This window comes from Callithrix jacchus, chromosome 17 (assembly GCF_049354715.1).
Source record: "Callithrix jacchus isolate 240 chromosome 17, calJac240_pri, whole genome shotgun sequence".
Lineage (NCBI taxonomy): Eukaryota > Metazoa > Chordata > Mammalia > Primates > Cebidae > Callithrix > Callithrix jacchus.
Genome location: NC_133518.1, coordinates 17124965 through 17149218, shown reverse-complemented (window position 1 = coordinate 17149218; position 24254 = coordinate 17124965). Strand labels below are relative to the sequence as shown.

The following is a 24254-nucleotide window of genomic DNA, read 5'->3' as shown; positions in this document are numbered from 1 at the left end:
TTTATTTTGTGATCTTGATGCTAAAGAAAATAATACTGACACAGAAGTTTACAAGTGGAATTGTTTTGTGATCCTTTTAAAATTTGCCCGTTTGAGAATGAAATGTCATTTCTTCCTGTGTCCCAGCCAACTTTCTTTTTTCATACCTTGTCAGTTATTTTGCATGCTTAGTGTTTATGCAATCTTCATAGTGAAGAAGGAAGAACGGGGAATCACACAGCAGAAACAAGGGTCCTTTGCACACACACAAAAAGACAGAGATTATAACCTAGAAACAAGGATTATGTCTTCAGCACACAGAGCTCATGGAGCTCCACATTTTATGGTCATTAGAAAGCAGTATTTAAAATTAAATGATTTTTAAAAGCACTTTACCATGCAGAAATTTTTTTAAGTCTTATTTTTGTTACTCAGGGCCTGTGGCTTTCTAAATTTTAGCAATTTTTTAAAGGGAATATTATGAAAATGTGACCAATTTTTTTTATATGAGGGGTTTAACATAGAGACCATTTTAAATTAAGGCAATTAAGGAAAATGATAATGAAAACCTGTATGTTGACTGTCTTTCTTACCTTACCGTTTCCAAATTGTTGTTCATTTGTATAATCTGTGAGAAAGAGCTGAATCAATGGACTTGCCTTTATAACAACAGTATACTTCATTGAGATGATTAAATGCAATTTCATATAAACTGTTATTTCTATGTCAATTATTCCCCTAAGCAAACACTTTCATTCGCACAAGACTTATATCAAATACAGTCTTCTGTTAATTGTTAGAAGCATTACAAAACATATATAACAATATCAGAATAATTTATTTAATGCTACTATATTTTTTTCTTTTCTTTTTTTTTTTTTTCTTAAAAAGACGGGGTTTCGCCATGTTGGCCAAGATGGTCTCGATCTCTTGACCTCGTGATCCGCCCACCTTGGCCTCCCAAAGTACTGGGATTACAGGCGTGAGCCACCGCGCCTGGCCTAATACTACTATATTTTTTAAAAGTGAACCACAATCTCATTGAGGTAGATTTCCATTTTTTATAGTTTCCTTAGATTGTGAAATAAGCACCATCTACTTCTGGGCAAAGCAAGAGAAGTACAGATGAAGAGGAACTGTTTCCCATTTTTACTTTGGAAGTCTTTTGTTTACATGAAAAAAGTTTCTTTGCAATGAATCTGATTATATTCCATTTGTATATTTACATGTCTATCTCTTAGGAATAAAACCACTCCACAGTGTAGGAGAAAATCATTTCAAGTACGTTGTGGGTCAGAAGTGTGCTCATATCAAAACAAATGATGATATAAAATAGTTCTAAATCAATCTTTCCTTTTCAATATATCCTGACAATATTTAGAGAAGTTAGTGATGGTTAAGTCATAACAAAATGTGCTTACTAACTTTACATTTTTCCAGTTAAAGACGTGAAGATACACAGGCAACTTCTTCTTCAGATGACGCAGAGGTGGAGCATGAAGTCATTCCCCACGGAGGGAGAAGGTGAGAATTCCTGTCATCTAAGAGGCCAAGGTGGCCTGGCTTTGAGTCTCACATTGGTTTTTTTCACCTACTTAGTTGAGACGTTTGTCTTCAAAACTAAACCTTGTGGAGAGTGAATGGGGAACAATTTCAGATAATCTCCACTGGTTTACATACCAAGCGCCAGGACTGGAAGACAGGACCACAGCTGCCTATAAGCAGTCTTGGCAAGTCAGGAGGAAGGTGGGCGATTCTCTGAATCCAGAGATATTCAAGGGTACTTGAGTCCAGAAGAGGGGAGCTGTGTTAGATGAGCGGAGTGAAAGGCTAAGTGCAGAAAGGCGCTTGCCTCATGTTTTGTGTGATTTCCTAGAAGAAAACCTCTCAGCAATGTGCCCTGGCACAACCTAGGGTTGCCAAGGCCAGACAGAGAGAGACTGAGTTAGCTTTCTTGAGTGACTCTGAGTGGTGTGAAGGGATCTACAAGTGCTGGCGTGCCTTTGGGCAATATTTAAAAAAGCTGTTTCTGGGAAACGTGCTAGGGTAGGTCACCAAGGCCAGGGCACAAATAACCTGTGCCCAAGGCTACAGTGAGGACCACATAAGCCAGGGGATGAACGGGTATCAGGACCAGACACACCTCGGAGAACTACTGTGTCCCTGTCACAGCAGGGAACAACATGATGCTGAGTCAGCCCGGAGGACTTCTGGCAAGCAGACCATGATGATGTCTGCATCTGAAGCCAGAGCCTACAGCCTGAGGCAGCAGCATCAGGAGACCCAAACGGCAGCACGCGGGACCTCAACACTCTCTGACACCCCATCCTCCACTTTCCCATCACCAGGACATGTGTCATCTCCCACATCATCTTGGGGAAGAAAGGGAAATGAATTAAAAATCCAAAAGAGACAATTTCATCTTGGAAGAGACTACGTTACCTGAGAAACATTTTCTCTTTATTGTTGAATAGGTTTGAATTGACCAGATGTGACTAAATGTAGTCTTCACCTCTTATTCAGAGAGTAGGATTTTGGAGGGATACTAGAATAATTGCAGGAAAGTAAAAGGGCTTTTCTGTATTGAGTATAGGGTGCAAATTTACAACAATCCTGAATGATTAACAAATAATCCCCAAAGCCATTGCTGGTGGCTTATTGTCACCTGTTCCTCTCTTCCGGTGGAGTTTCTTCCAACTGTTTCCAAAATAGCCAGAGACCTGTGGGCCCTCCCACTCCTCCGCACTGTGATCTCTCTCATTCAGCAGGCAGTCACCTCCAGGACTCACTGGTTTAACTGGAAGCTGGCTGAGGTGCCCAAGCAGGAGCTGCCTGCCCCCTGCTGCATTAGGAACTACCCTTTAGATGTTGCACTGTGGGGAAAGGGTGTCCAGGAGCAACTGGGTTGGGTGAGCAATTAGGGGCTCAGGGCAGTGGCTATTTTCCAACCAGAGTGGGAAAATGTCAGCATTTTAACAATCGGCAAAGCCAGACTGATATACACTAACTGAATACAAGGAAGTTCCTGCCTCTTCTCCCCAACTTCCAATCAGAGCCTCAGACTCTCTGGAAGACCCTGTTTCTCCTGCTCCTGTCCTTCCACCCACCAGAACACCTTCCTTAACCCAGTCTCAGCCCCACCCTCATAGCAGGAGCTCGTGTGGGGAGTAAGAGGAGTAACGACCACAAGTGAGGGTCTTGGGAACTTATCCAGGACCGAGGCAGGAGAAAATGTCATTAATGAACCCCACTGATACTCTGATCACATTTTTCAGAGAAACAGAGATATAAATGGTGGCTCTATGTTGGAATGAGTACTGCCGTTACATTGTCAGATTGATGTTTATGGGCTGGCACGAACCGAAATACTCTTTGTGACATTGCTTGTATGAAAACAAGGCATGTATAAGTTTCTGTTGAACAATGTATAAGCAAGTCTTTCAGATACAAGCTCTTCTAATTTGAGGACTACCTGAGTGATTTAAAAAAACTATAGGCATTAATATTATAAATGCTAATAAATTTATGAGACATTTCAAAATACACATGAGAAAGACAGTTTAGTAAAAATTAAGGCAAAGGGAAAATAATTATGGAAAATAAGATGAAGCAATAGATGATTTCTGGTTTTAAAATGCATGCTTAGGCTAGGCATGGTGGCTCACACCTATAATCCCAGCATGTTGGGAGGCCGAGGTGGGTGGATTGCTAGAGTCCAGGAGTTCAAGACCAGCCTGAGCAACATGGCAAAGCCTGTCCTTACAAAAACATACAAAGAAAATTAGTTAGGCGTATGGTCATGCACCAGTGGTTCCAGCTACTTGGCGGCTGAGGTGGGAGGATTGCTTGAGTCTGAGGATGTAGAGGCTGTAGTGAGCCGTGATCGCACCACTGCACTCTAGCCTGGGTGACAGAGCAATAACTTGTCTTAAAATGAATAAATAAAGGGGGCAGATCCAGGATGGCTGAATAGGAACAGCTCTGGAGTGCAGTTCCCAGGGAGAACAATGCAGAGGGTGAGTGAACACTGCATTTCCAAACAAGTTATTGCTGCCCACAGACCAGGAGATTCCCAGGTGGAAAAATGCCATGAGTTTCCAACGTGGCTGTTTCAGCCGGCGCAGTGGGTCTCCACACAAAAACTCACGCAAATCTGGGCAGCCCTTTCAACTGGCTTCTGGAATGCCAGGAAACAGAGCCACCCATTCAACTGAAAAAATGGGGGCTGAAACAGGGAGCCAGGTGATCTGGCTCGGTGGGTCCCACCCCCACAAAGCCCAGCAATCTGAAGCACTCTGGACTGAGAATTTTTCAGCAAGTGCAGCTGGACCCAGGTTGGTCCAGCGCTACTGGGGGATGGGCATCCACCATTACCAAGGCAGTCCACCACTACTGAGGCAGTCTGCCACTACCAAGGCAGTCGGCCACTACCAAGGCAGTCTGCCATTACCGAGGCAATCTGCCATTACTGAGGCAGTCTGCCATTAGAGAGGCAGTCCACCATTACGGAGGCCAACTGCAATTACCCAGGCAGTTCTAACTATACCCCTATAGACAAAACTGCAAGGAAGTTCACACAACAGCTGAACAGAGTCCGCAGCAGCTCAGCAACACCTCTGCTGGCAGACTGTGACTTGGCTAACTCCTTGCTGGGCAGGGCAGCTCTGAAAAAAAGGTAGCACTATGTCAGGAACTTATAAATAAAGCCTCACCTTCCCAGGACAGAGCACCTGGGAAAAAAGGCAGTTTTGAGTTCTGCTGCAGACTTAAACATACCTGCCCAACAGCTCTGAACAGAACAATGGAGCTCACAGCTCAGCACTTGAGCCCCTATAAAGGACAGACTGTCTCCTCAAGCAGCTCTCTGACCCCCGTATATCCAAAGAGTCACCTTATAAAGGAGAGCTCGGGCTGACATATGGCAGGTGTCCTTCTAGGATGAAGATAATGGAAGAAGAAACTGGCAGAAACCCTTACAGTTCTGCAGCCACTGCAGGAGATCCCCAGGCAAGCAGGGTCTGGAGTGGACCTCCAGCAGTCCTACAGCAGAGGGTCCTGACTATTAGAAGGAAAACTAAAAAACAGAAATAAATAATTTCATCATCAACAAAAAGGACATCCACTCAGAGACCCCATCTGAAAGTCACCAACTACAACGACCACAGGTAGGTAAGTCCACAAAGATGGGAAGAAACCAGCTCAAAAAGGATAAAAATACTCAAAACCAGAACGCTTCTCCTCCTACAAGGGATCACAACTCATCACCAGCAAAGGAACAAGGCTGGATGGAGAATGAGTGTGGTGAATTGACAGAAGCAGGCTTCAGAAGGTGGATAATAACAAACTTCTCTGAGCTAAAAGAACATGTTCTAACCCAATGCAAAGAAACTAAGAGCCTTGAAAAAAAGTTCTGATGAAATGCTAGTGAGAATAAATAGCTTAGGGAAGAATATAAATGACTTGATGGAGCTGAAAAACACAACACAAGAACTTTGCAAAGCATACACAAGTTTCAATAGCCAAATGGACCAAGCAGAAGAAAGGATATCAGAGATTGAAGATTAACTCAATGAAATAAAATGAGAAGGCAAGATTAGAGAAAAAAGAGTAAAAAGAAATGAACAAAGCCTCCAAGAAATATGGGATTATGTGAAAAGATCTAATCTACGTTTGATAGGTGTACCTGAATGTGATAGAATGAATCCAAGCTGGAAAACACTCTTCAGGATATTATCCAGGAGAATTTCCCCAACCTAGCAAAGCAGGCCAATATTCACATCCAGGAAATACAGAGAACACCACAAAGAAATTCCTCAAGAAGAGCAATCCCAAGGCACATAATTGTCAGATTCACCAGGATTGAAATGAAGGAAAAACTGCTAAGTGCAGCCAGAGAGAAAGATCAAGTTACCCACAAAGGGAAGCCCATCAGATTCACAGTGGATCTCTTGACAAAAACCCTATAAGCCATAAGAGAGTGGGGGCCAATATTCAACATCCTTAAAGTAAATAATTTTCAACCTAGAATTTCATATCCAGCCAAACTAAGCTTCATGAGTGAAGGAGAAATAAAATCCTCTCTGAACAAGCAATTGCTGAGAGATTTTGTCACCACCAGGCCTGCCTTACAAGACCTCCTGAAAGAAGCACTAAACATAGAAAGGAACAACCAGTACCAGCCATTCTGAAAACATACCAAATGGGAAAAAGCATTGACACAATGAAGAAACTGCATCAACCAAATGGGCAAAACAACCAGGTAGCATCAAAATGGCAGGATCAAATTGATACATAACAATATTAACCTTAAATGTAAATGGGCTAAATGCCCCAATCAAGACACAGACTGGCAAGTTGGATAAAAAGTCAAAACCCATCGGTGTGCTGTATCCAGGACACCCATCTCACATGCAAGGACAGACATAGGCTCAAAATAAAGGGATGGAGGAAGATTTACCAAGCAAATGGAAAGCACACAAAAAAAGCAGGAGTTGCAATCCTAGTCTCTGATAAAATAGGACTTTAAACCAACATAGGTCAAAAGAGACAAAGAAGGACATTACATATTGGTAAAAGGATCAATGCAACAAGAAGAGCTAATGATCCTAAATATATATGCACCCAATAGAGGAGCACCAGGAGACTTTAACACTCCACTGTCAATATTAGACATATCAACAAGACAGAAAATTAACAAGGATATTCAGGACTTGAACTGAGATCTGGACCAAGCAAACCTAATAGATATTTACAGAACTCTCCACCCCAAATCCATAGAATATACATTCTTCTCAGCACCACATCACACCCGACTCTAAAATTGACCACATATTTGGAAGTAAATCCTTCCTCAGCAAATGCAAAATAATGGAAATCATAACAAACAGTCTCTCAGACCTCAGTGCAATCAAGTTATAACTCAGAATTTAGAAACTAACTCAGAACCTCACAGCTTCATGGAAATTGAACAATTGGCTTCTGAATGTTGACTGGATAAACAATGAAATGAAGGCAGAAATGAAGATGTTCTTTGAAACCAATGAGAATGAAGACACAATGTACCAGAATCTCTGGGACACATTTAAAGCAGTGGCTAGAGGAAAATTTATAGCAATGAATGCCCACAAGAGAAGCAAGGAAAGATCTACAATCAAAAAAAGCCCAGGTCCAGATGGGTTCACAGCCGAATTCTACCAGACATACAAAGAGGAGCTGGTACCACTCCTTCTGAAACTATTCCAAACAATTCAAAAAGAGGGAATCATTCCCAAATCATTTTATGAAACCAATATCATCCTGATACCAAAATCTGGCAGAGACTCAACAAGAAAAGAACTTCAGGCCAATACCATGATGAACATAGATGCAAAAATCTTCAATAAAATACTGGCAAACTGATTGCAACAACACATCAAAAAGCTTATCCACCAGGATCAAGTAGGCTTCATCCCGGGGTTCAACATATGCAAGTCTATAAGCATATTCACCACATCAACAGAACCAAAGACAAAAACCACATGATTATCTCAACAGATGCAGAGAAGACCTTCGACAAAAGTCAACAGCCTTTTATGCTAAAAACTCTCAATAAACTGGGTATTGACAGAATGTATCTCAAAATAATAAAAGCTATTTATGACAAATCCACAACCAATATCAAACTGAATGGGCAAAACTGGAAGCATTCCCTTTGAAATCTGGCACTAGACAAGGACGCCTTCTCTCACCACTCCTATTCAATATAGTACTGGAAGTTCTAGCCATAGCAGTCAAGCAAGAAAAAGAAATAAAGGGTATTCAGTTAGGAAAGGAGGAAGTCAAATTGTCTCTTTTTGCAGATGACACAATTGTATATTTAGTAGACCCCATCATCTCAGCCCAAAATCTCCTGAAACTGATAAGCAACTTCAGCAAAGTCTCCGGATACAAAATCAATGTGCAAAAATCACAAGCATTCCTATACACCAATAACAGACTTAAAGAGAGCCAAATCAAGAACGAACTGCCATTCACAATTGCTACAAAGAGAATAAAATACCTAGAAATACAACTAACAAGGAACGTAAAGGACCTCTTCAGGGAGAACTACAAACCACTGCTCCAGGAAATAAGAGAGGACACAGAGAGATGGAAAAATATTCCATGCTCGTGGTTAGGAAGAATCAATATCGTGAAAATGGCCATACAGCCCAAAGTAATTTATAGATTCAATGCTATCCCCATCAAGCTACCTACAACCCTCTTCACAGAACTGGAAAAAACCACCTTAAACTTCATATGGAACCAAAAGAGAGCCCGCATAGCCAAGACAATTCTTAGCAATAAGAACAAAGCTGGAGGCATCATGCTACCTGACTTCAAACTATACTACCAGGCTACAGTAATCAAAACAGCATGGTATTGGTACCAAAACAGAGATATAGACCAATGGAACACAACAGCCAGTGATAAAAAGGTGTGTCAACAAAGGAGCAGGTTACCTTCAAGCTGGAAGCCTAAAGCATAACTTGTAACACAACTTACATTTCTTATATTAAATTTTTATTTTGTACTTTCCACTAGTAAATTACTAGGAATCAAAAAATACGGATGTTCTTTTTCAAGCTACAAATGTGTCTCCAGCAGATATAATAGGTCACATTTTCAAAATCCTTCCCTCTTACACAGATTTTCCCTCTTACACAGATCACAGCTTTCACACAGTCAATGAAGGGTTTTCTCACTGTCTATAAGAATTAAAGTACAGCAGCCAGGTGTGGTGGCTCATGCCTGTAATCCAAGCACTTTAGAGGCCAAGGCGGGCAGATCACCTGAGGTCGGGAGTTCAAGACCAGCCTGACCAACATGGTGAAACCCTGTTTATTAAAAAAAAAAAAAAAAAAAGAATTAAAGTACAGTTGTCCATTATAGAAGCTTCTTTTAAGATAGACTGCCATCAGGGCCGGGTGCAGTGGCTCACGCCTGTAATCCCAGCACTTTGGGAGGCCGAGGCAGGTGGATCACGAGGTCAAGAGATCGAGACCATCCTGGTCAACATGGTGAAACCCCATCTCTACAAAAAATATGAAAAATTAGCTGGGCATGGTGGCACATGCCTGTGATCCCAGTTACTCAGGAGGCTGAGGCAGGAGAATTGCCTGAACCCAGGAGGCGGAGGTTGCGGTGAGCCGAGATCGCGCCATTGCACTCCAGCCTGGGTAACAAGAGCGAAACTCCATCTCAAAAAATAAAAAAGATAGACTGCCATCTTTTGTCAAATGTTTCAGCTCTGTGGAAAATAACTTAGGTTTTTTCCTGCTTGCAAAAGAAACGTTTCCACTTGTTGGAAATAGACTATATAGTTTCATCAAAGAAAAGCTTATTATTTATTCACATAGTATTTTTCTTTTGAACAAGTTGAACAAGGGTATTAAGTGAATGCCCACAAAGCGTCTTAAAGGCTAAGGAAGGATTACACTAAGGGCTAAGCTCTGAGACGGGTTTATGTACCTTGCAGGGCACTTTCCTCGGGCTTAACATCTTTTAGCCTATCTGTAGAGGATATCAGAGGGCAAAGTTTCTGTCATGAAATAGGACTAATCAACTTAGTTGAATTCGTATTTAAGGCAAGGTTAAACTGAATTAAGACCATTTTCGAAAGGGCTGTCAGATGTATTTTTCAACCTGTAGCCAGAGAAACTTCTACAGTTGAAGGACAGAAAGTCTTTGTGTGGTTCCTCCATCTGCAATATCAAAGACAAGAAGCCTTCACAGAGGATGTAAGTACATAACCACACATTGATTAGGCCAAAATCGAGGCCAGTTACTGTAAGTAAAATACTGTACATATAAAATAGAAGGACATCTTTATCTTGAAGGATATGCTTAAGTTTATCTGTAAACTTTATTGGCTCTATTACTAACAGTATGTGAGCTAATAAATTCCTACTTGACTGAGTTACTAACAAGTAAAGACAATGTACCATTTCTGCCAAATAAACACTGCCTGATCTCAGTTTTTGGAGTTTTTAAGTGAAAGTAAAATGACATTTATTTAAGATAAAGTCAGTTCAAAGCCGTATGTAAATTTACTGTTGTTTTATTATCTTCAAATAGATTAAGCACCTACCTCTATGTGTTCCATCTGTGTGTTTACTACACATTATTATTTTAATGGCCTCCATTACTGCAAATATCTATATTCCAAAAATTGTCATGATGTATGAACCATGAAATGTCAGAGTAGAAAATTTCAGAAAAACATTGAGGAACAATCAATGATAATCATGAAATAAAATCTATATTGATGTTTCTTAATTCATTCTTTAAGACTTTCTAACTAAAATACTTAATATTCAGTTCCATTATATATGAATATGGCTAGAATTTCACTTTAATCTCTACAGATGTATATGTAATGGACTTTGCTTCACGATCTTTTGAAGAAAGTGAATGTAATTTATACAAACTGTAGTAGCACATAAATTATATTGAATCCAGTAGAAATTACATAATTTTGAGTTATTTTAATGATGACAAAGGTTTACCTTTTTTGTTAGGATATTTGTAATTGTGCCTAGCACCTGACATTTCAAGACGGCCTGGATGGATCTAATGAAAATGAGCTTCCAGAGTCAAAAGAAATAAGTGAGAGCAGCCAGCACATAACCCACTGCCCTCAACAACAATCTCCAGGGTAAGTGCTATGGTGAAATGCAGTAGAAAAGTACTAACAGCCTATACCTTTAGTGAAAGTGAAATACATTTTAGTGGCACTGCCAAGTGCTTCAGGATTAACTGTCTTTGTTGGTAGTAGTACACACTATTACAGTGATAACTCCTTTTTATTTATATTGTGCTAGTTTAACAGATAAAATTCCCATTATTATTTAAGACTAAAGCTAAAATTAAATCTGGTTTCCTTCTAAAGTGGGGTGACAGTGGCATAATTCAAACCAGTAGAAAAGAGATCTCTAAAGTTCTCCTCTGTCCTTGGCAGAGATGGGTAGGGGAGCAAGACACGAACAGACCCAGAAGAAGGCCTATTTGGGTTTTGCTCAGAGCAGAGTTGGAGGAGATGGGCTACAAAGACCTCTGCAAAGCAGAAGTAGGAGGAATGACTTTGGAATTGTTGGGATACTGCCTAAGAGAAAGTCAAGCAAACTTACCAGAAGCCAGGCCTGAACTGTAAAAATTGGTCTGATTTTAATTTAAAATTTTACATTTATTTATTTTACATTTATTTATCTCAGAACTGTGGAAACATTTAATTCTACTGCTCTACTTTTCAAATATAAAAACTTACCAGATATAGCAGTTATTTAAAGACTAACTGATTTTAATGTATGTAATCAGAAAACATGCATCATACATACTGTAAATATTCTACATATAATTGCTCAAATCCAGGATTTTCTAAACTCAAATTGCACGGATTTTAATGGATGGTCATAGTATAGCCAATAACAGACAAATATATCAAATTGGCAGCTGGCTGCTGGGCACTGGGAAATCATTCAGTGAATATCTGCTGATTTGGCAAGGGCTTTAGTTCACGAAGTTCACGTCTTACTACTGCTGCCCTAATCAGTTGAGACAGAATTAGCACTAGCTAAATCGTCTATGTGCTGCCTGGAGGGGTTTGTTGAGGTTAAGAGTCTGAAGACAGAGACTAAGGAGTCCTCATCCTCCTAATGTGCCGGGCATCCAGGATTAGAGCTCTGGGTCAGGGAAATCCAGCCTGAGTGCAGACCTAAGCACCACTGCACTCCCTCATTTTGGGATTACCAGACACACTCTGCACTGAAAAGTTATATTCCAGTCTGCACTTTTGCTCAAGCATTTCATCTGCTACGGCAAAGTGACCTCAGTTTACAATTTGTCTACATGTGTCTAAAATAGAAGGGGATGCCCTCAAAATATGAAAGTATGCATTTAAAGACTCATGCTTGATCATATGACTCAGCACCCCTAAAACAATGGTTTTAAGGGAACACAGATTTGGAGTTTCAAGTGTCTACCTGGCTAATGAAGGGAAAGATCACATCAACCTCAGAACATTGCTTGAAAGTATTCTGGTTTTATTTCCTTCAAAATATAATTTGGTTCAGGGCAGTGAAACTATTCTATACTATACTATACTGCACTGTACTATACTATACTATACTAAACTATATACTATACTATACTATTCTATACTATACTATATACTATTCTATACTATACTATACTATACTATACTATATACTGTACTATACTGTTCTATACTATACTATATACTATTCTATACTATACTATACTATATACTGTACTATACTGTTCTATACTATACTATACTATATACTATTCTATACTATACTATGCTATATACTATTGTATACTATTCTATACTATACTATTCTATGCTATATTATACTATATACTATACTATTCTATATTATTCTATACTATACTATTCTATATACTATACCATTCTATACTATACTATACTATATACACTATTCTATACTATACTATATACTATACTATACTATTCTATACTATACTATACTATATGCTATTCTATACTATACTATTCTATACTATACTATACTATATACTATTGTATACTATTCTATTTTATACTATACTACATACTATACTATTCTATACTATATCCTATACTATACTATTCTATATTATTCTATACTATACTATTCTATACTATACTGTACTATTCTATACTATACTATATACTATACTATTCTATTCTAATACACTATACTATACTATACTATACTATACTATTCTATACTTTACTATTCAATACTATACTATACTATATACTATACTATACTATTCTATACTATACTATATTATACTATACTATACTATACTATACTATACTATACTATACTATACTATACCATACTATACTATACCATACTATACTATACCATATTGTACCATACTATACTATACCATACTATACTATACCATACTGTATACTGGTAGATAAGGGCCATTCTACATTTGTCAGAACCATAGAATGTACAACACCAAGAGTGAATCCACATGTAAACTATGAATTTTGGGTGGCAATGAAGTGTCCGTGTAGCTTAACTGATTGCAGCAAATGTACACTCTCATGCAGGATGCTGGCAGTGGGGAAGCTGTCCATGTGTATGTTGAGGGAAGATATGAAAACTCTACTGTCTACTCCATTTTACTGTGAACCTAAAACTTCTCTGAAAAACAAAAGTTAAAAATATGTAATTTGAGTTATGTGCATGATAAACGAACCTGTTTTCTGTCTGTTTTTTGAGATGAAGTCTTGTTCTTCATCCAGGCTGGAGTGCAGTGGCATGATCTTGGCTCACTGCATCCTCTGCCTCCCGGGTTCAAGCAATTCTTCTGCCTCAGCTTCCCAAGTAGCTGAGACTACAGCATGCACCACCACGCCCTGCTAATTTTTGTATTTTTGGTAGAGACGGGGTTTCACCATATTAGTCAGGCTGGCCCCAAACTCCTGACCTTGTGATCCGCCTACCTTGGCCCCCCAGTGTTGGGTTTACAGGCGTGAGCCACCACGCCTGGCCAGCAATCCTTTTCTTTAAAGAATATTTGGGCATCAATCGATATAATAATGGTAAGTGAGTAAGTACTAGTTCATAAATGCAAGGATTAAAAGAAACTAGGGAAGCCAAGTGGAGCCCAAAACTGTAACACACAGGTGCTGCAGATGCCAATGACTCATTGTCCTGCCCAGGGGCTTCCATGACACGTGGACATTTCAGCAAGCACTCGGAATAGCTTGCATTTTGGATTAAAATTTGGTGGACTTATTTAAAAACAATGAACCCCCCCCCCCCGGCATTGTAAAAACAAAGCAAGCCAGACCCAAGAACCATGGAATCAAGAACAGATGTAGTACAAGGATAGTTTTAATGGTGCATTAGATAAGACTTGTCCTTTCCCATTGGCCAGATAGCACTGAGTTCTCCCACTTATTTCACATAACTTGTGACTAATGGTAAAAAAATAAAAATCCTACTGTTTTGTTACAGACAGTGGACCCTACAGAGGCTCATATAGATATGTCTAAGCCTTGCGCACCTGGTATTTCAGAAGAAAGGCACCTGTGGCAATTGTCTAGTGGAATGACATTGGAAGGCTGCCATGTTGCCACAATAGCACTAGTCAGTATTGCTGCCCTACCTTACATCTTCCTGGCCTCCTTCTGAGTTCACCCACAACTATGGAAGTCATTTCCCATCTCAAGCACCTGCATCTCTCTCTCTCTTTCTCCATCTGAAGGTTTTCTTCTGCACCACAGGAGCTTGTTGTGTCTAGCTCAAGCAAAACCCAGGTGCAAAGGAGAACTGTGCCTTCAACCAATGGCCCACAGAAGTTGATGGGCCAACCCTTTGTCCTTCATGAGGACAATTCTGAGATATTCTACCATAGGTTTCTTAACGGGTTCCCAGCAGGGTTGAGCACCAGTTGCCCACAGTGAAAACCCGCACATCAATTCACTCACCCTTCACTGGCTTTTCCCTTCCTGGTCTTGCTTCCATACTGCCTCGCATGGGCTTCCTGGGATTGCCTCCCAAATAAGCTATTATACTTAAGTTCTTGCCTTAGGGCCTGCTTTGGGAATTCCAAAGTAAGACAATCTTATCTCCTTTTGGTGACTCATCTCCATGGCTTTTTTAAAAGGTAAATGTATGAGGAAGAGAGGTGGTCAGCCTCTAAGAAATTCTTGCTCCTCTCTTTCTTTTTCCTTCTCCTTCCTTCTGACTTATCTCAGACATCACGTAGGATACAAGCTGAGCCATATATATATACAGACACACACATATATATACACACATACTATATGTACACACACACACATATATATGTATATATATTTTTTGAGACAGAGTCTCCCTCTGTCGCCCAGGTTGGAGTGCATGGTGTGATCATGGCTCACTGCAACCTCCGCCTTCTGAGTTCAAGTGATTCTTCTGCCTCAGCCTCCTGAATAGCTGGGACTACAGGCACCACACCTGGCTAATTTTTCTATTTTTAGTAGAGATGGGGCTTCACCATGTTGGCCAGGCTGGTCTTGAACTCCTGATCTCAGGTGATCCACCCCCACCATGGCCTCCCAAAATGCTGTGATTACAGGTGTGAGCCACTGCTCCCAGCCTGAACCCTATATTTTTAAAAATAGCCTTATTGAGGAAAATTTGATATAAAAGAATTGTACATATTTAATGTGTACAATTTGATGAGTTTAGACATATGCATAATCTGTGAAGCCATCGCTTAAGGTAACAGACGTAGCCAACACTTCCTAAAGTTTTCTTGTGTCCCTTTGTTTTTGTTTTATTTTGTGGTAAGAATGCTTAACATGAAATGTACCTTCTTAATACATTTTGACACGCACAATGAATGAACCTGGAGGACATTATGCTAAGTGAAAAAGCGCCCATCACAGCAGGACAAATACTGTGTGATTCTACTTCTCTGAGGTGTCTAAAATAGTCAGACTCATAGAAGCAGAAAATCTAACAGTGGTTGCCAGAGGCTGGGGGTGATAGATATGGAAAACTGTTGTCCAGTGGGTAAAGTTTCTTTTACGCTGGACGAATAAGTTCTAGATATCTGCTGCACAAAATAGAGCCTATAGGCTGGGCACGTGGCCCACACCCATAATCCCAGCACTTTGGGAGGCCAAAGTGGGTGAATCACCAGAACTCAGGAGTTCAAGCCCAGCCTGGTCAACATAGAGAAACCTTGTTTCTACTAAAAATCCAAAAAAAAAAAAATAGCTGGTGTGGTGGTGCACACCTGTAAACCCAGCTACTTGGGAGGCTGAGGCAGGAGAATTGCTTGAACCCCAGAGGGGGATGTTGCAGTGGGCTGATTGCACCATTGCACTCCAGCTTGGGCAAGAGAGTGAGACTCTGGCTCAAAAAACAAAACAAAAAACAAAATAGAGGCCATAACATAACAATTCTATCTCACTCATGAGTAAGTTCAAACTTCTGCTAGAGACCATCAATTCATGACACAAATCAAAGTTTAACAATTTTTCAGAACGAAACATCAAGTGATGTCCCCCATTGTTCTGTTGTAAATGGTCTGTCTAGAGGAAGAAGGCAGCTGTGCACCAGATCTCTTGGGCAGCACCTGAGATTTCAAGCTGCGGAGCAACGTCCTCGCCAGAGTTGTGTGCCAGCCCACCTCCGACCCAGCCTGGGTTCTCCATTAGCATCCTCCATGGACACCTGACGGAGATTTTTACAGACACCTGACTGTGTCATGGTTACTAAACTCTCTGAGGCCACTATCAGAGAAGAATGTCTACTGACCTCACAGAAAAACAGTGAAAATAAATAGAGATAAAGAACTTTAACATGTAGATATGAATGGCAAAAGCCAATGTTAGGTGACCCATGGATTTGGATTTCCAATTTGATCAGTGGGGCTAGGTCTGAAAAATAAGCTAATAAAGTGATTGTATATTTAAATGTCATCATGCTTTTAGTATTTGAACCATGTGAATGAAATAAGTATTTAAAAAATTAAATTGACCATACACACAAGAAAAGAAAGGTCACTACTTTGAAAAACAGAACATTTCCTTCCTAATATCTTTTTCTTCAAACATAGCTGCAGGTATCTCAGATTTTTAAAAACAGTAAGAGGCTGAGTGCAGTGGCTCATGCCTGTAAACCCAGCACTTTGGGAGGCCGAAGTGGGTGGATCACGAAGTCAGGAGATCCAGACCATCCTGGCTAACACAGTGAAACCCCATCTCTACTGAAAATACGAAAAATTAGCTGGGCATGTTGGCACATGCCTGTAGTCCCAGTTACTCGGGAGGCTGAAGCAGGAAAATTGCTGGAACCCAGGAGGTGGAGGTTGCGTATCACTGCCCTCCAACGTGGGTGATAGAGCAAGACTACATTTCAAAAAAAAAAAAAAAGCTGGACGTGGTGGCTCACACCTGTAATGTCAGCACTTTGGGAGGCCGAGGCAGGTGGATCATCTGAAGTCAGGAGTTCGAGACCAGCCTTGCCAATATGGTGAAACCCCATCTCTACTAAAAATACAAAAATTAGATGGGCATGGTGGTACCTGCCTGTAATCCCAGCTACCCAGGAGGCTGAGGCAGAAGAATTGCTTGAATCCAGGAGGCAGAGGTTGCAGTGAACCGAGATCATGCCACTGCACTCCCAGCCTGGGCAACAAAGTGAGACTCTGTCACAAAAAAAAGAAAAGAAAAGAAAAGAAAACCCAATTATTTATTTATTTTGAATTTTGAATTTTCATGGGTACATAGGTGTATATATTTATGGGGGGCACATGAGATATTTTGATACAGGAAAACAATGGATAATAATCACATCAGGGTAAATGGCATATCCGTCACCTCCAGTATTTGTCATTTCTTTGTGTTACAAACAATACAGCTATACTTAGTTATTTTTATTTATTTGTTTGTTTTTGAGATGGAGTCTCGTTCTGTCACTCAGGCTGGAGTGTAGTGGCATGATCTTGGCTCACTACAACCTCTGCCTCCCAGTTTCAAGCAATTCTCCTGCCTCAGCCTCCAGAGTAGCTGGGATTACAGGTGTGTGCCACCCCACACAGCTAATTTTTGCATTTTTAGTAGAGACTGGGTCTCACCATGTTTGCCAGGCTGGTCTTGAACTCCTGACCTCAAATGATCTGGCCGCCTTAGCCTCCCAAAGTGCTGGGATTACAGGCGTGAGCCTGCACGCCTGGCCCTATATTTAGTTATTTTTAAATGTACAATAAATTTCCAGGCACAGTGGCTCACGCCTGTAATCCCAGCACTTTGGGAGCCCAAGGTGGGTGGTTCACCTGAGATCGGGAGTTCAAGACCAGCCTGACCAACATGGAGAAACCCTGTCTCTACTAAAAATACAAAATTAGCCAGGCATGGTGGTGCATGCCTGTAATCCCAGCTACTTGGGAGGCTGAGGCAGGAGAATCACTAGAACCCAAGAGGTGGAGGTTGCAATGAGCTGAGATCGTGCCATTGCACTCCAGCCTGGGCAAAAAGTGAAACTCCATCTAAGAAAAGGAAGTTGGTATTTCTGGAATCTTGCAAGGCTGGTTTAATTTTATTATTGCTTGTAGTTCGGTATGGTATTACAGTGAACTCTGCAACAAATTCCAAGGGCATACTGATAAAACACTGAGTTCTACACTTATATCGGGTTTTTGTGTAACTAAAAGCTTGGTGTAACTAATCTTCCCGAGTATTGTGAAAATACAAAAGGCTTTTATTGTGTTCAAGAAGAATTCAAATATTTCACAAAAAGTAGAGTTATTTGTTGAAGTGTCTATCTGGTTCTTTTCAGAGCTCCGTCAGTGGTGAGAGATACTGATGACAAACCCAGTGATGGCTGTGAACCCTTTATTGACCCCATCGGGGCAGCAGACGATCCCGCTGATTCCCTCACCATTCGGGCCTCCAACTGTGGACAGGTATTTCTCTCCAGTGTAATCGTTTGATCAGAGAACAACATGGCCAGTCACTAAGTTTTGGGATGAGGTTAACTCCAGTGTTGTTTCATTGTCTATTGTTATTTTGGTGAACTGTGGTACAGTAATTCAAGTCAAGATACCCTGCTGACCTCACTCTCAGGACGTTAGCTGTCATTTCTCCTCTGAGGCCTGCTTGACCTACTCCCTCAGCAAATAACCAATGAGCACTTCCTATGTGACCAGCATTGTGCAGGTGCAAACACTGGAGTATTAGTCTTCTAAGGCTGCCATAATAAAGTACTACAGGCTGGATGGCTTACACAGCAGAACTTCATTTCTTGGTTCTGGAGCTGAGAGTCCAAGATCAAGGTGCTACAGGGCTGGTTTCTGGTGAGGTCTCTCTGGCTTACAGGCAGACACTTGCTCACTGTGTCCTCACATGGCCCTTCCTAGTGCGCATTTGCAGAAAAGGATCCCTGGTATCTCTTGTTCTTAAAAGGACACCAGTCCTGTCGGATTAGGGCTCCACCTATATAATATCATTTAATAAAAATTACCTCCTTAAAGGCCCTGTCTCCAACTGCAGTCACATTGGTGGTTAAGGCTTCCTGTGCTAATTTTTTTTTTTTGCAGGGGGGAGGGAAAGAAGTCCATAACAACTGGGTACCCTAGATTTCCTGTGAAGAAACAATTCTTTCTTTTCAATAAAAGGAAAATGATAGGTATTTGGGTCGCACACTCTGGAAGTAACGTACCTTCCCTTGGGTTTTTTTAAATATATATATATTTTGACATTCAGGAGAGAAAATGGACTATTTATTTATTTATTTTGAGACAGAGTCTCGCTCTGTCACCAGGCTGAAGTGAAGTGGTGCGACCTCAGCTCACTGCAACCTCTGCCTCCTGGGTTCAAGTGATTCTCCTGCCCCAGCCTCCCGAGTAGCTGGGAGTACAGGCATGTACCACCATGCCCAGCTAATTTTTGTATTTTTAGTAGAGAAGGGGTTTCACCATGCTGGCCAGGCTGGTCTCGAACTCCTGGACCTCATGATCTGGCCACCTCAGCCTCCCAAAGTGCTAGGATTACAGGCATGAGCCACCGCACCCGGCCTCATTATTTATTCTTGTTTATGGACTGTGAGCAATAAAGTGGAACTTCTAGAGACCACTAATGTTTAGCAGAACAAGTTGTCCACCCAGGTACTCAAACATTGATCCCAAATGGCAAGCCCAACCAAAGCATGCCCATTAAATACGGAAAGAATTTGTGGTCAGAGTAGACTGTTGGTCATGAAAAATCAGAGAGCAGTGTTGATTTAAGTCTTTTTTCCCAGATATCCCTAAAACTTTCCTTTCCTGCTTCCTCTGTTTTGTTGTCAGCTGGATCAGTCCTTCATTAGTAGAGTTCTTCCCGACCTTTCCACCGTATTTCTCCCTAAACTCCTAAGGACTCCAGGGCTTTTGTATTTCACTTTGGGAAGAGATGATAGAAAAAAAGTCTCACTGACTCAGCCATGGAAATTTTGTACTCCAATCTCATTTTACCTATTTTATTTTATATCTTTTTGTTCCTAGAGATGTATTGCCTTCCACGGTAGCTGCAACTGATCCAAGACAGTTTTGTGTTCCTTCCCAGTTTGGATCCTCTGTTCTACCAAACACAAGTATGCCAAACGTGCTGTCCAATCGGATCTACCCAGGTACGAGCAATAGAAGCTTGGCTGTCATCTGTGGAGTCATTTTGAACTGGATGGACACATTAAACTTGCTATCATTTTACTCCTAAATGTTGGAGGCAGGACCATGTGGAGGTGCTGTCTGTAGTCTCTGTAGCTACCACCTAGTTTCAGATCATGGTGCTACTACTGTGTGACCCGGTGTAAGCTGCCTAACTCCTCTAAGCATCAACTTATTCAGGAACAATGTGAAGATCTGCAGTATTACGATTTGTCTCATCTTACACATGATGAACTGATAAAGTTATGAGGAGATTAGATCTGAGAATTAATGGGGCTTAAGGCAGTTTCCATGGGTCTGATGGTCATAGTGAAAATGTGGCTTTTATTCTGAGTGAAAGGGGAACCCTTCAAGGAGTTTGAGCAAAAGAGCAACATAGTCTGACTTAAATGTTACCAGGATAATTCTGGCTGCCGAGATGGGGACAAACCTGATCAAAGTTCTGGGAAGAAACTGATGGGAATTAGTGGGCTATTAGAATGGCTACAACATTATGACAACTTGGTCGTGGGTGATGACAGCAGGAATAAGAAGTGGTTAAATTCTCTAATTACTTTGTAGAAACAATGAAATTTTCTCACAGCATGTATGTGGAAGGTGGAAGAAAGAGTACTAAGAATGACATCAAAAATTTTGGTGCGAATAGTTGGAAAGATGGAGTTGCTACTCATTGAGTTGAGGAAGACTGTGAAAGGAACAGGGTTGTTGGGGAGGGAGACTTATCAGGGGTTCAGCTTGCTCATATTACACCTCAGATGCCTAATAAACACCCAAGCAGAGAGGTCATGAAGGCAGCTGAATGCAGGAAGAACTTCTAAGGACAACTTGGGGATATAATTTTGGAAGTGATCAGCATATATGAGGCTAGATCAGATCACCTATGGAGCGAGTGCAGATAGAAGAGTTAAAAAGGAGCATCCCTGAGACCGACCCACTAACAGAGTCCAGAAGATGAGGAAGAGCAAGCGAGGGAGAAGTAAAACAAGTGAAGGGAACCAGTGGGGTAGGAAGAAACCCAGGAAAGCGTGGTGGTCTGGACGCCATGGGAAGAAAGTGTGGAATGATTAGATCAAGCGAATCATAGGTCTCACCTCACATATTTATCACTTTTGTTGCTGTTGTTTGTTCGAGATGGAGTTTTGCTCTTGTCACCCAGGCTGGAGTGCAATAGCATGATTTCGGCTCACTGCAACCTCCGCCTCCCGGGTTCAAGCAATTCTCCTGCCTCAGCCTCCCAAGTAGCTGGGACTACAGGTTGTGCCACCATGCCCAGCTAATTTTTGTATTATTAGCAGAGATGGGGTTTCACCATGTTGGCCAGGCTGGTCTGGAACTTCTGACCTCAAATGATCCACCCACCTCGGCCGCCCAAAGTGCTGGGATTACAGACATGGGCCTCCACACCTGGCCTTATTTATCACTTTTTGTGGTTATAAGATTTACAGTCATTTTACAATGCACTATTTTAAGGAGTGAGCAGCTGTGTCAAGTGTGCCATTTGCAGAGCAAGTAAGATGAAAACTGTGAATATATCATTAGATTCAGCGCTATGCAGAGGTCATCAGTAACTCTGATACAAGCCATTTCAGTAAAGTCGTGATGGGGAAAACAGGACTTGTGAGGGCTCGGGAGAGACTAGGTGAGAATTTCCCCACAACACTGAAGCTCAAACTGGTCTATCTTCTCTCCCCAAAAAACCATATTCATAAGTTTCTACTTATCCCTGCTCCACAATTCCAACAACTCGTAATAGTGAGAACAATGTGAAGGAAAAGCCTGACCCAAAGAGAAATAGGATTCACGCCTGGGTCAGCGAAGAGGCTGGCCCGCCTGGATTTGAGCATGCTGTTTACCTCAGGTCGCGAATCTATTTAACTGCAATGAGAGCAAGCATTCAAGCAAGGGCCAGATCTGAAACTGGACCCACCTGGTAAATTGGTTCAAGGACCAAAGGAGACAGTCCAACAGCAGATCCTCGATGGAGGCCACCTGGCAGCAATAGCCCAGTAAGCTGTAGCCCCTGATTACAGACAACAGGCCAATAGACTAGTAAAACAGCTGCACTGCTGACTCTTCTTGATAAAGAACCCAGAAATTGCTAATATTTAGATATAAAAGCAAATAGGTTGACCACCTTTCTCTAGGGACATAGGTCAGGTCTCTCACCTCAAGGCTGAAGTGTAAGAGAGAGCAAGGGCAAGATAAGGCCTCAGTCCTGCAAAAACTGAGCTACTAGGTAAGTTGGCAAAATAGAAGCTAAGACAGGGCTCTGTTTAAAAAACAGGGATGTAGGGCTGGGCGCGGTGGCTCACACCTGTAATCCCAGCACTTTGGGAGCCCGAGACAGGCAGATCACCTGAAGTCAGGAGTTTGAGAGCAGCCTGACCAACATGGAGAAACCCTGTCTCCATTAAAAATACAAAAAAAATTACAGGCATGCACCACTGGGTGTGATGACACGTGCCTGTAACCCAGCTACTCTGGAGGCTGAGGCAGGAGAGAATTGCTTGAACCTGGGAAGTGGAGGTTTCCGTGAGCCAAGATCGTGCCACTGCACTCCAGCCTGAGCAACAAGAGCAAAACTCCATCTCAAAGGAAAAAAGCAAACAAACAAAACAGGGATGTTAAGTAGCAGTGAATTACACAACAGGACTAACATTAAGTTTGATGTTGCCTATTTGAAAAAGAGAAAGTATAGGAGTAGGTTTCATGACACCAGACCTCAGAGGGTTCTAGAAATCCAGGCAGTTAGTATTGTGCTCTCTAGACTGAACTTCTTGTGCAGACTTTGTTTCCATAGGCAGTGTCCCATGAATTGGTAGCTTCATGTATACCAGCTGTCTAAAAGAGAGTATCTCAAGGCCGGGCACATAAATTTTTATCTACATAGAGAACTTTAAATAACTTAAATCCTCATGGAATTTCCTGGGTTTTTAGTATACCAGAGAACACTTTTTATGAAAAGGTTGCACTTTGGGAGACTGAGGCAGAAAGATCACGAGGTCAGGAGTTCAAGACCAGCCTGACCAACTTGGTGAAAACCCATTTCTACTAAAAATACAAATATTAGCTGGGCATGGTGGCATATCCCTGTAAATCCAGCTACTCAGGAGGCTGAGGCAGGAGAATTGCTTGAACCCAGAAGGCAGAGACGGCAGTGAGCCGAGATCGCGTCCCTGCACTCCAGCCTAAGCGACAGAGCGAGACTCCATCTCAAAAAAGAAAAAGAAAGAAAAGGTTGACTAATTCCTTTTGTACAAAAAAGTAGAACAATTATCAATTTTACTTCAAAAGCAAGAGATCAACGCGGGGGGACTGGAGAGATGTTGGTCAAAAGGTGCCAAGTTTTAGACTCAAGGAATAAGTTCTAGAGATCAATTATATAGCACGGTGGCTACAGTTAATAACAATGTATTATATACTTGAAAATAGCTAAGATAGTAGATTGTGGCCAGGCGCGGTGGCTTGTGCCTGTAATCCCAGCACTTTGGGGGTCGAGGTGGGCAGATCACCTGAGGTCAGGAGTTTGAGACCAGCCTGGTCAACATGATGAAACCCCATCTCTACTAAAAATACAAAAATTAGCTGGACACGGTGGCAGGTGCCTGTAATCCCAGCTATTTGGGAGGCTGAGGCAGGAGAATCGCTTGAACCAGGGAGTCGGAGGTTGCAGTGAGCTGAGATTGTGCCACTGCACTTCAGCCTGGATGACAGAGCAAGACTCTGTCTCAAAAAAGGAGTAAACTGTAAATCTTCTGACCACAAAAAGTGATAAATATGTGAGGTGAGATGCTAATTAGCTCAAGTTAATCATTCTTCAATGTATACATATATCAAAACATCACGTTGTACCCCCCCAAAAAACATACTTTTAAAAGATCAAAAAAGGCAACAATCAAGAGAGTCACAAATCACTTCATCTTTTATCTTTTAATGTTAGGCAGGAAAATGTCACCAGTCATGAGACCAACAATTAAAGAACAAAAAGTTATCTGGTATTTATCATGCTATCACCAACGTGACACTAAGACACTGAACCGCTATGATCTGATACCATTTCCATAACTGCA

The 24254-nt window shown here is 41.3% G+C and overlaps 1 protein-coding gene across 1 annotated transcript in view; it reads left to right on the top strand.

Moving 5' to 3' along the window:
* The first annotated feature begins 9608 nt into the window (after positions 1–9608).
* SAMD7 (sterile alpha motif domain containing 7) overlaps positions 9609–24254 on the top strand; it is a 28550-nt gene continuing 13904 nt past the window's right edge. Inside the window, exons 1-4 of the mRNA XM_017965840.4 lie at positions 9609–9737; positions 10518–10654; positions 18321–18447; positions 20023–20147. Coding sequence (XP_017821329.3) covers positions 18347–18447; positions 20023–20147 — 226 coding nt within the window. The 5' untranslated portion in view covers positions 9609–9737; positions 10518–10654; positions 18321–18346. The remainder of the gene's footprint in view (positions 9738–10517; positions 10655–18320; positions 18448–20022; positions 20148–24254) is intronic.